The sequence below is a fragment of the Oxyura jamaicensis genome, chromosome 5, assembly GCF_011077185.1.
Source record: "Oxyura jamaicensis isolate SHBP4307 breed ruddy duck chromosome 5, BPBGC_Ojam_1.0, whole genome shotgun sequence".
Taxonomy (NCBI): domain Eukaryota; kingdom Metazoa; phylum Chordata; class Aves; order Anseriformes; family Anatidae; genus Oxyura; species Oxyura jamaicensis.
In genome coordinates, this window is record NC_048897.1 from 32,955,784 (window position 1) to 32,971,179 (window position 15,396).

The 15,396-nt window shown below is 40.8% G+C and overlaps 1 protein-coding gene across 30 annotated transcripts in view; it reads left to right on the plus strand.

Moving 5' to 3' along the window:
• NRXN3 (neurexin 3) overlaps nt 1-15,396 on the plus strand; it is a 979,693-nt gene that overhangs the window by 405,100 nt on the left and 559,197 nt on the right. For all 30 annotated transcript variants that reach the window (XR_004751424.1, XM_035328415.1, XM_035328417.1 and 27 more), the window contains one exon: nt 13,955-14,074. Coding sequence is in view for 29 of the 30 variants with exons in the window: in XM_035328415.1 (XP_035184306.1) it covers nt 13,955-14,074 (120 nt within the window). In the remaining variant the exon portion in view is untranslated. The remainder of the gene's footprint in view (nt 1-13,954; nt 14,075-15,396) is intronic.

Sequence of the window (15,396 nt, forward strand, 5' to 3'; positions counted from 1 at the left end):
TGATCCTGTGAATTTATGTATGTCAGGAACTTTAGAAGCCTGAGGGCACACCTTGTCATTGACTACCACAGCACAGAAGGCACTGACTGGGTGCTTCAGCCCTTCTCAGTTTGGACTTGTATAAACTCCAAGCAGAAGTGTTTCTGAAGTTGTCTTTTGAGGGGGCAAGTTTTGATGAAAAAAAAAAAAAAGGACATTTTCAGAGTGGCCTGAAGTGATTTTTGTTTTCCTTCCTCTGATGTTTCCAATTTGTTCACTGAACCAAAGCAGCCTCCTGTTCTTTGTGTTACTCAGTGCCAAATGTGATCTGTGCTGTGGCAGCACCTCTCTGGTCCAACTCTTCTGTGCGTATGTTTGCATGTTCACCTTAATGTCATAATCAAAAATAGATATGGCATTATTTTCTGTCAGCTAGCATTCTGCAGTAGCTAATCAGATATGACTCAGAGGAAATTCACAGAGAAGGTGCATTTTCACATTCCATTTGTATATATGCTGAGGGAGTATTTCTTTGTGTCGATGGGAGAACAGATGTTTTGTGCATCATGTTTGACTGTGGCTCTTGCTAAGTTGGCTATAAATATAAAAGTAAATTTGCTAATCCAGATGGTTGTCCAGTATTGGTGTACTGATGCAAATATGCTTTTCATTGTTCTTTGCATGAAACTACGTGCCTGCATTTGACACATCATTGAAAGTCAGTTTTGGTATAAAACTAGAAGCTGTTTTGCTTGGCAGTGCTAGTGATGTTGAATGAGAGATTAGAAATCCTTAATTTCCAACTCATCACGGTAGCTCTTGGTACTTCTTTTACACTCTACCTTCTTGAAATTACGGCGGCAGCATTAAGTGATGTTAAAAGTGACCCAGTTGCCTGCAGGGGTGTACAAACGGTTTGTTTTATAGGTAAAACTTCTTTTTACTTACTTGGTTTTAAGCATGCTCTTCATTACACAAATTCTTAGCTATCTTTTTAAACTGGACTTGAAAGTTGAATAAAAGCTGTATCTGTAAACGTTTGTTTCCTGTAAAGTTGGAGATGAAATATAGCAGTGCTCTGTCATTTACTGAGAATTTAGAGGTATGTACTTAGCTAATTTTCGAGAGCAGTGAGCTTTACTGTTCCCATTCAGCACCTCTGAAAATAAAGCTGCCATTGACTTTGAGGCTTATTTTATTAGAACTGAGCTGCTCTCAATGTGAGATTGTTAATTAATCTTTGCAGTGAAAATGGGTCAGAACTTCATTTTTCTTCTCTCCCCCCAAAAAAGTGGGAGGGGGGCAAACCCTGGAACCTGTTTTCATATAGAAAGGAGGGGGGTGACAGCCTCCAGGCAGGTGCTGCTGGAGGCTGCCCTGGGAGGGAACAACAAAATGCAACATCTCCTGTGTGCAGCAATGGGGCGTTGGGGTTAGAGCTGTGCATTAGCAAGTAATAAAGCAATGTGTGCGATGTTGAAATATTTTCATTTAGCGGTCAGAAATATTCTTCTTGGCTTGGGGTTTTTGCTTGGTTCTTTGTTGTTTACAGAATAGCTAGATGATGTTGGTTTCAAACCTGTTTCTTTTCTTTACCTTCTTTCCCTTCCCTCTTTTGGTGTAGACCAAATAAATGGTGGGAAGATGTTAAAATAATGATTTGTCTTCCAGACGCTGAAGTACTTTGCTAGGATATGTCACCGGCAGGTGAAACAGAGAATAGGATGTTAAGACTCTCAATCCGTGAGAGTATCACACAGATGTAAGAGCACTCAGATGAGTGTTTTCTAAGCAGTCGTCAGTGGTTCCTTTAACCATTAAGTGATAAATCCCAGATGAGTAGGGAAAATTTCTTGGCCCTCGGTTTCATACGGGCCATCCAGATCTTTATCAGACTGCTACCTGGAAATGTTATACTTGGTACAAATTTACGAACTAGTGAGAGAATAGTTTGGGATCCATTGATCTAAACTATTAATTAGCAATATTATTGAAGAAGAAAAGAAAAGCTTGGCCTGTGGTCCTGCAGAGTATTACACAGTGCTTGATTTTAGAAGAATTATGTGAGATCAGGTGTAATGCTCACAGATTAAGGTTTTTACTTCAATAAAACCTGACTCCTGAAGGACAAGTGTATTTCTAGATTGGGAACAGGAACCTTCTGAAGTCTGATCTTCATTCTCCAAGCTTGGGGCTGTTAATGGTGTAGCCTATGTAAAAGTGGTGTTAAAACATTGGTGTATTCCAATCAGGTTTTATACAATTTCATGAAGCTTGTTCATGAATGCATGGATTTCACAGAGCTCCTGTGGAGGATAGAAATAAGACAGAAATGCTGGTTTGTTCAACAATGCAGGACACCAGCTGTTCACTGGCTAGAAATAGATGTCAAGGGGAAAAATACATGGGGGAGAGGCGTGTCTGATGTACCCATCCCTGTAATAACCCCTACCTCCTTTCCTAACAAGCAGCATGAAGAAATAAAGAGGCTGTGCAGGTGGTGGTGGTGTTTTTGTATGTGTCTTTTAAAATGCAGCATAGAGAAGTAACCTTTTTCACAGAGTAAAATTCTGTCTTTCCAAATTTACAGTGGAAACTGAGTACACTTGTCAGTAAGCTTTCAGTGGGAAATGAAAGTGCTAGAGCAATGTTTGACCAGCTTATGCCATTAATCAAATTCTCCTCTTTGTACAACTTAGCCAGAGGCTAACATGTTCTATTGCTTGATAGTCAAACAGCCTTATTGCTTAAGTGCCTCTGGAACAGCTTGAACTAATACGTAATCGCAACACAATTAGATTTTTTTTTTCCTTCAGCATCTTTACAGTGCTGGGTACTACTGCTCTTCTAAATGTGGTACGTAGGAATTAATAAACCTTGTAACTGAAATGGCTAACATACCCAGGTATCAACTGATCTCAGGAAGTTTACCACTTTCTTTCCTGTGCTTGAGTCCTTATCTGTGCATTAAACAAGGATCTTTCTTTTTTTGCTGTGAGACATCTGCTCTTTTGAATACGTGTGAACTTCTGTGTGTGCTGGGCAAGAAAAGGAGACCCCCAGATACTAATGGTACCTTTCCAGGAACAAGTCTACTTCCTGGTGCGAAGAGATTTGCTGGCTTCTGTCTTGTCTTTACTTAACTGTTTCAGGATGCTTCCTTCCAATTAAGTGTCTGGTGCAATCCTATTTAATTCTGGTGGTAACAGGCTTACAAATGGCTGTAGTATGAAATATTTAACATTTGTATGAGGGCATGCACATGAAATTAAGTGACTCAGGTGATATATTTGAGAAGAAGGATAGCATCACTTTGGATATTAGAAACTGTTTGTCATTGGGAGCTCTGGGGGCAGAGAGGTGTGGGTGTGCCACGTAGGCTTAGCTTTACCATCCACTTCCCTTCTTCCTCCAGGGTATTTTTTCCTTTATGCACTCCTTAGCTGACATGAAAGCTGTGACTTTAAAATCTGAATTTCAAAGGATTTCTCAATACTTGCCTCAGACGTCATCTTTATCTGTAAATCCTCAATTACCCTTCAGTCTGCACTGCTGATCCCTCAGCTTTCCAGGAGCATATGATCCTTCCTTGATAGCTCCTTAAGCTAAACCAAGAGTCTCTTGCCTGTAGGTCTAAGTACTGCTCATCAGGGTTTCTTAGTTCAGGTGAAGGGGACAAGTGTATGCTACCAAGTAGACTGGAGACTGGTGATGTCTATAAGCATCTGTGGTAGATTTCCATTGGTGATATGAATCTTGTTGCTGTGACTTCGGTGGCTTTCTGCTAACAAGGTCCCAGTTCTTTTGGGAGTATGCATTGTGACCGCTGCTGATAGGGTTTTGGAAGCAAAAGGGTTAAATAGCATGAAATATATTATTTGAAGCTAGATTTCTGACTAGCTTCTCTCATGGCTGCTTGGCATGTCTTTAGTCTTAAAGCCAATAGTAAGTATATATATGGCTTCCAAATTCCAGTCAAGTTTGATAGCAGTTTTGCAAAACGTGAAAGGGAAAGGAGAATATTTATTCAAGAGGATCCAAGCTCCTGCTGTGACACTTTGGGCACCACAACTTGGCCATATTTTCTGCCTCATAAAACATGGTCAGCAGTATCCCCCAGGTTTACGTCGAGGATGCATTAACATTGTAGTGTCCTGAAAAAAATGAGGAACTCTATAAATATTAAGATGTAAATGAAAGGCTTAGAGAACAGCAGCAAAACAAACCAAAAAAGCGTTTGACTTGCAGCTCGAGAAGAGAAAGGACAAGGGGACATTTGGAGAGACTGATCTATATCTCTGTATTGGACAATATAGTAAAATCTTCCTATTGTGTTTTCATTGGGTCATGCTTATCTTGTATGTGAGCTGGAAACGTGGTCATTACTGAAACAGTTTCCCTTAAATGATAAAGTACATAGCAGTGCTCTGTCTACCCAGAATACCGAGATGATTTCAGGTAGGATAGTATCAGAATGTGTTGCCATGTCGTTACTGTCTTGTGCTAACTATTTCTACTTAAGGGCCAGGAAAACAGTCAATGACTCTTCAAAAGATAACAGCAGCTAAGGGCTCTATTCAATTTCATGTGGAAGATAACTCTTTGAGACAGGCTTTATATGTCTTTCATATTGAACACTCCAGTTTGCCCTGCTGATCCCTCAGCTTTCCAGAAGCAAGTGATTGTGATCTTTCCATGATAGCTCCTTAAGCAAAAGGATTCTCTTGCCTGGAGGTCTAAGTGCCACTTACCATCCTTTTCCACCAGAGTTTCTCAGTTAGGAAAAGGGGGGACCCATGTGTGCTATCAGTAACACATGGTTTGCAATTAACATCTAAATTGCAAAGTCTCCATGTGCGATTTTGGGTCGCTACTTGCATTTGTTAGTAGCGTGATTTATGTGCACGGTGTTCTACCTTGCAGAATGCCGGGGGTTCTCAGCAGACATATAAATACTGGCTGATAGCCAACAGAGAATTTAAAAACCGCTTGGTTGGCACCATAGATTGAAGTAAGTGGTGGACTTGAGTAAGGAGGCAGCACTGTGAGAAGGGAACAGAACCTCAAGAGTGTATGCAGTGTTTTCCACTGCCTGGAGATGATGAACCCTGATGGTTTTGTAACTGTAGCTGGCCATAACTTTAATGATGTTGACTGTTACACTGTTAGAGGGGCCTGAGGCTAGGTCACCTAATAGTCCTAGCAACCAGAGAGAACTCGCATACACGTGTAATGCCTCTGGCAGCTGGGTGCCACAGAGAAAGGTACCCTAAGTGAAAAATGTAGGTCCTTCGTACATGCAATGCCTCTGGTCTTTGCCTTGGTATTTGAATAATTAAGTGCTTTGTGGCATGAGTGTCTTCTGCTCTGATGCCACGCTGCTAGTGAGGGTCACACAGTGTTCCCTAAACAGCTTTTTTTAAGTAGCGTTTGGGACTGGAGCTCCAAAGATCCTTTTTTTTTTTTTTTTTTTTTTTTTTTTTTTTTTTTTCCTTCTCCCCTTCTGACTCAACTCTCTGTTCCACCGTGTCTTTGGGAAGAGGAGCCCCTGCCTTTGCCATTGTTTTCTGTGTTCTAAGAGAGGGGAACCAAGATGATAGCCTGCTGTTAAAGTAGTCGCTGATCCCTTGCTGAAACACCCAGGTACCATTACTGTGAGGCACTGTACTGCTGTTCTGTATTTTTCCCCGTCTCGGCTGCTTTTTGCTTTCTGATTTTCTCACTTTTCAGACTTAGATGAGAAGTAGCTGCTATAATACTTCGGAAAAAAAATCACCACACACAGAAAAGCACAAAAACTCTGATAATGATCAGATCATTCCAAAATGATGACGTGGGCTTCTCCAGCCTCTTGTAATGGAGTTCCTTACTAAGGTAACCCCAGCAAAGAGCTTTTGGGGATACTTGTAGAGGCTTATATATTTAATTCATGGTTTTTTTCCCTTTGAGTAGTTAAAAACTTACCTAGGCAGTAAGCAGTCCGATTTCCATTATGCGCGTGCCTCTGTGCTCTGTGGTAAGGCTCAGTCCAGGTGTCTCAGCCTTGCCTCCAGCATCTTTTTTTCACTATCACTGATTCTTGTTTTGTAGCGTTTGTGGGGAGATGTGAAACTAAATATGAGGAGAAACTGTAATTACCTTACTGTTTGAGACACAGATGAACTGAGCAGCCAATCGTGGGGATTAGTGAGAAGCTGTGTGGTTTGGTACCCATACTGTTACTTCTGCCTAGGAGGAAACAGAAGAATTCGCGCTCTGTCTTCGTTATGCCCGAGGCTTGCTTTGGCTAGCACTGCAACAGTGGAAAGCTAATCAAATGTAAAGCTGGCTTAAGACAGGATTCCTTTACCTCTTTATTCCTGTTGCGGTCTGCTAACACCTGTGCCCAAGTGTACGGGAACTATTTCCGCAGCCGCTGGCCGGCCTTACCGCTTCGGGAGGCCGGGCGCTGCCCCCTGGTGGCCGCTCTCGGTGCCTGCACTGGAAGCTACTCCCTGGCTGCCTCGCGGCCTGCCACGCACCAGCAGCTCTGCGGAGCTTTGCTCTCTGTCAGTATGGCATGTACAGGTATTTCACAAGTCTTTCCTTAGGCAAACTGCAGATCAGTCACGATACAGCAGCTTCCGAGGTCTTTGCACTGACCCTGACGCTTTGGTGGTTGTCATCGGTCAGGATGCTGTGTTGTGGCTCAAGTGCTTTGTGCTGCAGTCCTAACTAAAGATGAAGGTAAAGACAGTCTGACTGAGCTCACTTTGAAGTTAATTTAATTAAACTGTTGTAAATCATAATTTTAAAAGCATGAATGCTTGATTTTTTTTTTTTTCCTTGTACTTACACATCCTTTTTTGACCTCACTGGTTAGGAATATAAATCACTTTGCTTAGAAGTGGGAATAACTCCTCAATAAATAACCTTTCTGCAAAGAATGGGAAACCATCTGCTATCATAAAAAAATAATTTATTGAATAGAAAATTAAAAAAATATTTTTAAACATTGAAAACTTCTTTCATTTAGCTTTAATTTTAAAGAAATTGACCACTTTCTAAGTCACAATAAAATCTTCTTTGGAAGAGTTGAAACATCACTACACAGAAATTGTAGTCTCCCATTTAATCAGAAAAGTTATCCTTATGGTTAACACAAATGTTTTCTTGGTGTCTTTAAAAAATATTCTTTGGTATACACATGCAGTAGTTACATAGGTTCTAGAAACATTAAATACAACAGTAGTGAAATTGAGGCAAACAAGGGGAGTAACCCACTGCCCCTGGTGGAAAAAAGCACAAGCACAGCCTGTGCCAGATAAGTGGCCTGTACCATGTATATGACCGGACTGTCTCCTTTTTCATTCTTAATCACAAGCCATATTCATACTGAGTGGAAGGCACACAATGTAATTTCTGCACCGTGTTGTTTAAGAGCCTTCTGAGCAAGCTGTTCTCATGTTAAATGCTGCTTGGATCCATCTGAGTCTTAATACAGCTACTGGCTAGGCTGCCTGTAAAGGAAAGCAATAGTCATCCACAAGGGTGCTACCAGTATTTATAAAAACGCAAGGAACATGTGCTTGTGTATGTGTATGTATACATATATTTAATTTAGTTTCTTTTTTTTTGGAAAGGCCTTTTAAAGTACATTGCATCAAAAGAATTAAACCTAGCTTAACTTATTTTTCATCAAGTTTCTAGGGACACAGAGGCATGTTTCTAAAAATAGTAGAGTAGTCTTGCTACTTTTGATTTATTTGCTGAATAAATTTCATGCGCTTAATTAGTTTGGCTGCTGGGGTTGGGATTCTCATTTGCTCTTATGAGGATAACTGATTCAGGGGACATCTAAAGGTTTTTGTATAGGCACTTCTATATTGCTGTACAAATGTAAGTAATTAAACTTGGTTTCTGGGTAGACTGGTGTGAACCATGTTCAACTATATTGATTTCCCAATGAAGCTGCTCTGTGCAGTTGTAAACATAACTTCTCTGTAAACCCTGATAAAAGTATTTTAAGTGTGTGTTATGTTTTGCTTAATGTATTTTAATACATGGAGATGATTGTGTTCCTTGAGGAAATGGAAAGCATGGCGCAGGTAAGGTTGCCTGGGGAAGGTACTGTAGGGAAGTGAAACTCTTTATTCCTTGTTGGCAGCCTTGAAAAGAGGGATTCTAAAACCTGTATATGAGCAAAACAAATGTGTACGTATTTGAAAGTGTTGATTTGACTGGGTTATCTACTTATGTCTGCAACATACCGAGAGTCTGGGGTTGCCAGTTGTTTCTTAGCAATTAACAATGCTCCTGAGTTGGACAGCAGATGCCAATCAAGAAAAAGACCTTCCTAAAACTTCTTGTCCATACTACTGCTACCTGAAAACACCAACAAAATTCACACTATTGATTTATATTCGTATAAGACCAAAACGTACTGAAGGTTTCCATAACAGCTGCCAGATATCCATTTGGGCCCTGCTTGTATTTTGATGTTTGCCCTGTGCTCTTTCGGAACTCTTCACACTTTAGGAAGTCATAAAGGGGTGAGAGAATCTGTTAGCTGCTTTGTCTTTGCACCCACTTACGCTTCCTTTTTGCCTTATTTGAACCTGTCTCTAGAAATTGTGGCTGAGTGTCTTTGGGCCTAGAGTCTCTTCTGCCTATCTTTTGGAAAGATAATAAATGAAAAAAAAAAAAAAAGCTTGGTATTTTATAGGATAACATCTACATAAAATATCTACCATATTGTGTAACATTCTGCATAATTATTTCATGTACATTGCTAAATATATATTCAGCGTATATAAGGCATATATCCTTAAAATGTTAATATCATTTGGGGGGGTGAGAAACAAGTGGGAAATTTTTGTATTGGAAAATATATACAGAAATAGAGCTTGACATCTTGCTGTAGCATCCTCACAGTAACTGACTGCCTAATGTTCATTATTCTCATAAAAATTTTCCGGTTCTTTCTTTTGGCTTTGTAACACGACCATACAGTGTCACACTCTTGGGGCTGCAATGAAGACAAATACTCTGCAGTTCTGCTAGCCACATCTAAATATTCTTTCAAGAGTAACTGAATAAGGTCTAACTGGGGTGGATCGGTTTCCCGAAAGCTTCGAGGGAATCTGTCCAGCTTGTCTCATGTTTCATTCTCACGTTTCACAGACCTGTGCACAAGTTTTTCACAGCGAATCACGTAATGTTAACACATGGGTAAAAACAACCTTACTGTCCCTCCCCAAAAGACAGAGCAAGAGGAAAAAAATAAAAATGAAAAACCTTATCCTTGCCTTGGGATGCTGATGGCATTCTTGAGCAATATTACCCTGCATAAAACAGACATTAAAAATGTCTCCTGCCAATGAACAAAGCTTTGATAGCATCTGAGCATTCTAAATAAATTATTTTTTAAAAAATAAAACCTTTTATTATTACCATGGGTCTTCTCTAAAAGTATTGTTTACCGCTGTAGAATTTATTGTTGTAACTGTAATGAGGAAGAGCCTTTCTCATTCTCATCAGTCTGACAATGTCCTTCCTGGTTGTCTTCTGATACGTTTGACCTCTTCTGTAATGTTCGGTAAGATGTGCAATAATGAAGATAGCCTTGTTTCATGAAGTCTGTTTTAATCATATAAATGGATCAGATAATGACTGCCTGCACTGAGAGTAAAGGCACACTCTTTGATCCACCTGTGAGAAAATAGCGAGAGGGTTAACCTTCTTTCTCCTTTGCCTTTCAGAGTAGGGAAATTCTTTGTGCTGGTAGCCATTTAGGGTGGGTAACAGCTGATGTTTTCTGAGCTATGATTTTAAATGCAGCCCTGTGACCAGTTGTTTGTTCTAAATGAGCAAGTTCTTGGGGCCAGATGGAGAGCAACTTTTTTTTTTTTTTTTTTTTTTTTTTCCCAGGGAGCATGAATTGCTTCTTGTTAATACTTTAGCATGTCTATTCTTGCCACTTACATAGTCTATTGAGGCCAAGCTATTAATTAGCAACAGTGTACCTATGCTAGAGAAATAAAGAATTGGACACCCTGGGCTGACCAGAATAAGTTTCTCCGTGTTTGAAAGCATATACTGGTTATTTGTTATAAATTGTATGTGCATATGTATTGACTAGATTTCAAATGATTCGTAAGGAGGAGCTGTGGCAGCTGAGTCAAGTAATCTTTGCTCTGGAAGCCTGAATTGCAGCTGGACTTTGGATAAGGTAGTGTTTGCCACTGCGCTGAAGGAATATACACTAGCCTGCCTCATGTGAGTTTAAAAACAAGAGGGTAGTCCTGGTCTGAGCGATTTGCTACTCGTTAGAGGTTGTTAGGGGGCTGGAATGACCAAGAAGGCCAGAGAGACACGTGTTCTCAGGGTGGGCAAGACTCTGTTCGCTTAATAGTTAATTTATTGTGAAAGTAGCAATTTTGTCGTTCTTTCTCCTGTTATGTTGCATCTTACTTGTTCTCACTCAGAAATGAAATAAAATGCAAAAATTGCTTAATGCCCAGCTGCCATCTCATCAGAAGTATTATAAATAGAAAGTGTTGCCAGGCACCCAACTTCTAACACTGCTGCCTCTTTTTCTGGTTCCTTGACTCTTAGGATAAAAGACTGTTGCACAAGGGGAAGACTCACATCTTTGACTTTCTTCTCTGTCCAGCTAACCTTTGCTTTGCCACTTCCTACACCTGCATTATAGATGAAGGGTGAGATAGGTGCAAGACAGCTTGAAGGGGGGAGAATCTCTCTTCCTTGGCCAAACACTTGCTTCTGTGTTTAGCTGTAAGACCATACAAATGCCTTACTGCATGTTCAGGGAGAGCACTTGATCCTCACCACTACACATGGACTATTTCTTTTTATTCCCCAGCACCCACAGCTGTTGGATCAGTAGTCTTCAAGTCCTCTTTTTAAAAGCTGACCACATATGACTGTCTGTAATGGTAACAGTGCATGCAGTCATCTTGCTCAGTGAGACGAGGCTTGGCACCCAGGTGTAGCAATCCCTCTCTGCAATTGCTGAACTGCTTTGTGTTCAGTGGGAGTTCACGCAGGGAGCAGCAATTCATTTGCACACCGTCAGCTGAAAAACTCAAGCACAATTTTGCTGGTTTTTGGGTCAACCCACCTGCTGCATAAATGTCTTCAAAGCATTTGAAAACAAAACAGTTTGGATGGAGTAAAAGTACTGTTTGGAAGTGCTCTTCTGAATTTTCCACCTGCTGAATGCTCTTGAGCATTCCCATGTATGCAAGTTTTTTGGTACACGTTGTGTGGGTAACCCTATCAAAAGAAGCTTATGCCTGTTATTCCTTACGAAATGAGGGCTTATGCATAAACAAAAGTATTTTAAATTTTCTTGATGGGTTAAATATTAAATTGATCAAGACATAGACTAGTAAACATGGAATTGTTTGTGTTTGCTGTGCTTAATTTTCAAATTTATTAGCCCAAACTATTAACTACTTCTAAATAGGAATCTCATTTGTAGACAACCTTACTCATTTGGAAAGAAGTTAGAAAGCCTGAAAGTTCACATTAGTTTATTTCTGAATTGGTTAATGTGCATTTTCTGTGAATCTAGTCAGGTAGCTTCTGTTACTGTCACAGTTTTCTTCTGAAAGCGTTACAGAGGGCATCAAGTTAGTAATGGCAAGCCAAAGCAGCTCTTTTTGGCTGACTCCTATTTGTGAGGCAGGGATTGCAAGGGGGTAACAAAAAGGTCGAGCACTTTGAGTGGCTGAACCATGGCAAACACAGAGCTGCTGCACAGGGTGTGTTGTGTTGTCAGGTCAGCCGAATCAGCCCACCCGGCTGTTTCTCTTGATTTAGCCCTAGCAGCCACAATCAGCCTGTACAAAAGGGCACTGTGAAGCCATTTGCTGCCCTTGTTTTGCCTACAGTTTGCCTGGAGTCAGGTAGTGTTAGAAACCACGCAGGTGGGGAGTTCATTTAGGCCGAGGAAGTGGCTGTGTGCAGCAACAGTAACTGCTGCAGCGTGCTCTCATGGAGGCATTACCTTTCCAGGCTGTCCAGGTGCATCCGTTTGTAACATGCTCTCAGGGACAGCGTCTGCTCCCACCGATGCAAATCTAGCATAACTTTCTTGGACTCCATTGAATGGAGTTTAAATTCTGTTGACATAGTTAAACTTTGCGGCTATGATCTAGCTGTCGGGTTTGCATTTGTGGTGCAGTCTGCCTTTAGCACACAGGTGGGAAAACTGCAGAGGTTATGGGACTCCTGTCAAGGAGGTATTGTCTGTAATTACAGTGCATGACTCCCTATTCTTTTAAATCCGTGGATGACTTTTTTATTTTTCAGGTCACTTTACAGAGACATTTTTTTCCTCTTGCTCTGTGGTAAAATTGGCTAACAATTGGTTTTATTTGAAAGGGAATCAAGCTTTTTGTTAACGCGAACTGCGTGATCCCTTATTGAGAGATGTAATATTCATTCTGCTGTCATCTCTTTCCACAAGGTCCCCATACCACGTTATATCCTAGCTAAATGAGACGTTTTCTTTGCCCACGTCCCCCTTGGTAAGGTGCAGTTACAATAATGTTGCTAATTAGGCAGCATGCATACTGTGGGCTGCCTACTGTCCTTGGATATAATTTCTGCCCCTTCAATTCTGTCTCACTCTGTGATGTGCTACTCTTACTTGTTAGTCTGCACCACAACACGGATCAGAGTGGGTACATCCCCCTTGTGCAGAGCTTTGCTTGGAGATGTGTACATCTTACTCTTTCAGTGAAGTTGAACTGTGTGGTAACCAGGCCAAAGTATCTGAATAAAAAAGATGTATTTATGTTGAGCAAACATGGAGAAATAATCTGCATATCTGACATCTGGTTTTACCAGTGCAGTAAGGTGAGTTGTAGTAGCTCCTGATATCACCCCTGTCCTATTTCTCCTGCATTCAGTGTGTTGTGCTTTTCCTTTCTTGGGTTTCCTCTTTTGCCATTTTGGGCAATGGGCCCAGACCTGACCAGCAACAATTTCTGCTTCATTTCTCTGATACTTCTCTGATATATCTGTCAAAAAAAAAAAAGGAAAAAAAAAAAAAAGGAAAAAAAAAAAAGCTGCATACTTTACTGAAATGAACACAGACAGTTTTAATTTAGTACACACCATTCTTCACTTACCATTTGACAGGAGCGAGGTGTTCCAGTCCTGTAATCTGAACAATTAATGTTTTAAGTAATTACCTGTCAACTGTGATGGGTAAGCAGCAAAAATGGACAAATATGGGTAGCACCAATGCTGTTCTCCCAGGAGCATTGCTTGCAAGGACAACTGTGGCTTTACTTTTTTGATAGCAAAGGACTCCTCTTTCCCTTGTGTGACATGTAGTTCAGGGGGTGCAGCAAGCACCCTGTGTGGGTATGGCCAGGCTGCTTTATGAAGCAACCTTAGAGGAATCAGCCAGGTGGTGAGTGGTGTTTGGAAGCCTTTGTGTCTTTATTATTATTGTTATTTTTTTTTTTTTTTGAGACTGAAAACAGCCTGGTGTTCATACCAAAGTGTTAGGAGACCAGTGCAATTAACTTGGAAAAGAATCCTAAGCACCTTGCAGCTGTTGTAAATGAAGGCTCTTATGAAAAAAATAATAATGTAAATGCTGGCTCTATTCTAGAGTTATTTCCGTCGCCAGCTTGTTTTTCTAATACTGTAATGCCCTGTACAATGTTATATTTGGAAATGAGTACCATGCCACAAGAGAGACTTCTGCCCTTTTTTAAATGCATGTGACCACTGGGCTCTGAGGACCAAGGTGCTTCCCTGAGAGTAAGTGTGACCCCGACTGCCCCTGAGCTGGCAAGGCATACCTGTGAGGGTTGATTGCAGGCTTTAATATACCTATGCAGTCTCCTAGCCTGTATCACACCAGGCTGATTTTAGTGACCTTTCCAGTTGGGCAAATACTAAACTTAATTTCGGGTCTGACTTTAACTGTCTTGCATATCACCATCCCCAGGCAAGGGACCTGAAACTCTTTATGCTGGGCAGAAACTCAATGACAACGAGTGGCACACTGTTCGAGTTGTTCGGCGTGGAAAGAGCCTCAAGCTGATGGTGGATGACGATGTTGCTGAGGGTGAGTGTGATGTATGGTAGTTCCGGTCATTGCCTTCATGTCTCTGTTTCCAGTCTCTTCCTCTACACACATTTTCCCTGTTCTTGTGTATCTTTTTTTTTCCATGCCCCAGCCACTTCCTGTATATTTATAAGGGCTATATTGAAAGTAATATTCAGCTGTGTGAGGCTAACTGTGCCCAGCCTGTTCCAGAAACTTCTGTTACAATCAATATCTGAATTATGTGCTTATGGGATAGAGGAGTTGGCACATACCCAGGAGCGCAGAGGTGCTGAGCATCAAATTCTCTTGTGCCAGGCTCTGTTTGGTGTATGTTGTGAGTATACCCATTCCTGAGCTGCAAATGTGGCAATTTCCTGTGCAATAGAATGAAGGCTACAGGTCTCTAAGCCTTCCTTCTGTACAAACTTTTCTTCAACAGTAAAACCACATTAGATAGGTATATTAGAGAATGTAGATTTTTGTCTCTACTGTTCTTTTGCAACTTCCGGTGTCTGTGGCTCAGAGCTATCCAGAAGAAAAGGCAAATAGAGCAGTTTGCTCCCAAATTTATTTGAGAGGTTAGCAAGGACCCTAACTCACCAGGCTATTTGGATGGGTCTAGTGGGAGGTGTTCCTGCCCACGGCAGGGGGGTTGGAATTAGATGGTCTTTAGGGTCCCTTCCAACCCAAACCATTCTATCATTCTGTATCTTATTCTAACATACAGAGAGTGACAGTCTTACTTTTTTTCTTGCATTTGCTAACAGCTTTTTGAGCTTATGATTCTTCTTGTAGAGAGATGAAGTTGAAAGGGGGAAGAAAAGATCAGTCACTAAGAAAGTCGGGGGTGTCTCGAGTTAGATTTGCATTAAAATGACCCAGGTACTTTATACTGACCTGTTTTCATTACAGAGCTTTAGAGGTGATAGTTTTGGTCCATTTCGTCTTTTTGGTCCATAAATGTCTTTTTCTTTTTCAATCTTGGTTTAAAATTCTCATAGCTGTGTATAACTGCAGGAACTGGGCGTTTGAGGAAAACACCAGCAGTCTGAAAGCTGATAATAGAATCACAAAGAATGGTAACTCTGGAGGCAGCACTGATATGAGTATATTTGTTTGGTTGTGAGCCATGCTGTTTCGCCAGATGCTGCAGGTCCTCTTTCCTAGCTTCTACTTGAAAAGCAATGAGAAAGAATGGCTGCCGTAGGATATACAATTCTGGCACTGCCTATCTCTGCAATAAAAAGTTCTTTTCTACTGTGTGAATGCAATTAATTGTAGGTAAAGTGTTAATTAGATTATCTGGAAAGCTATGAGCAGGATTTTGAAATAAGCCCAAA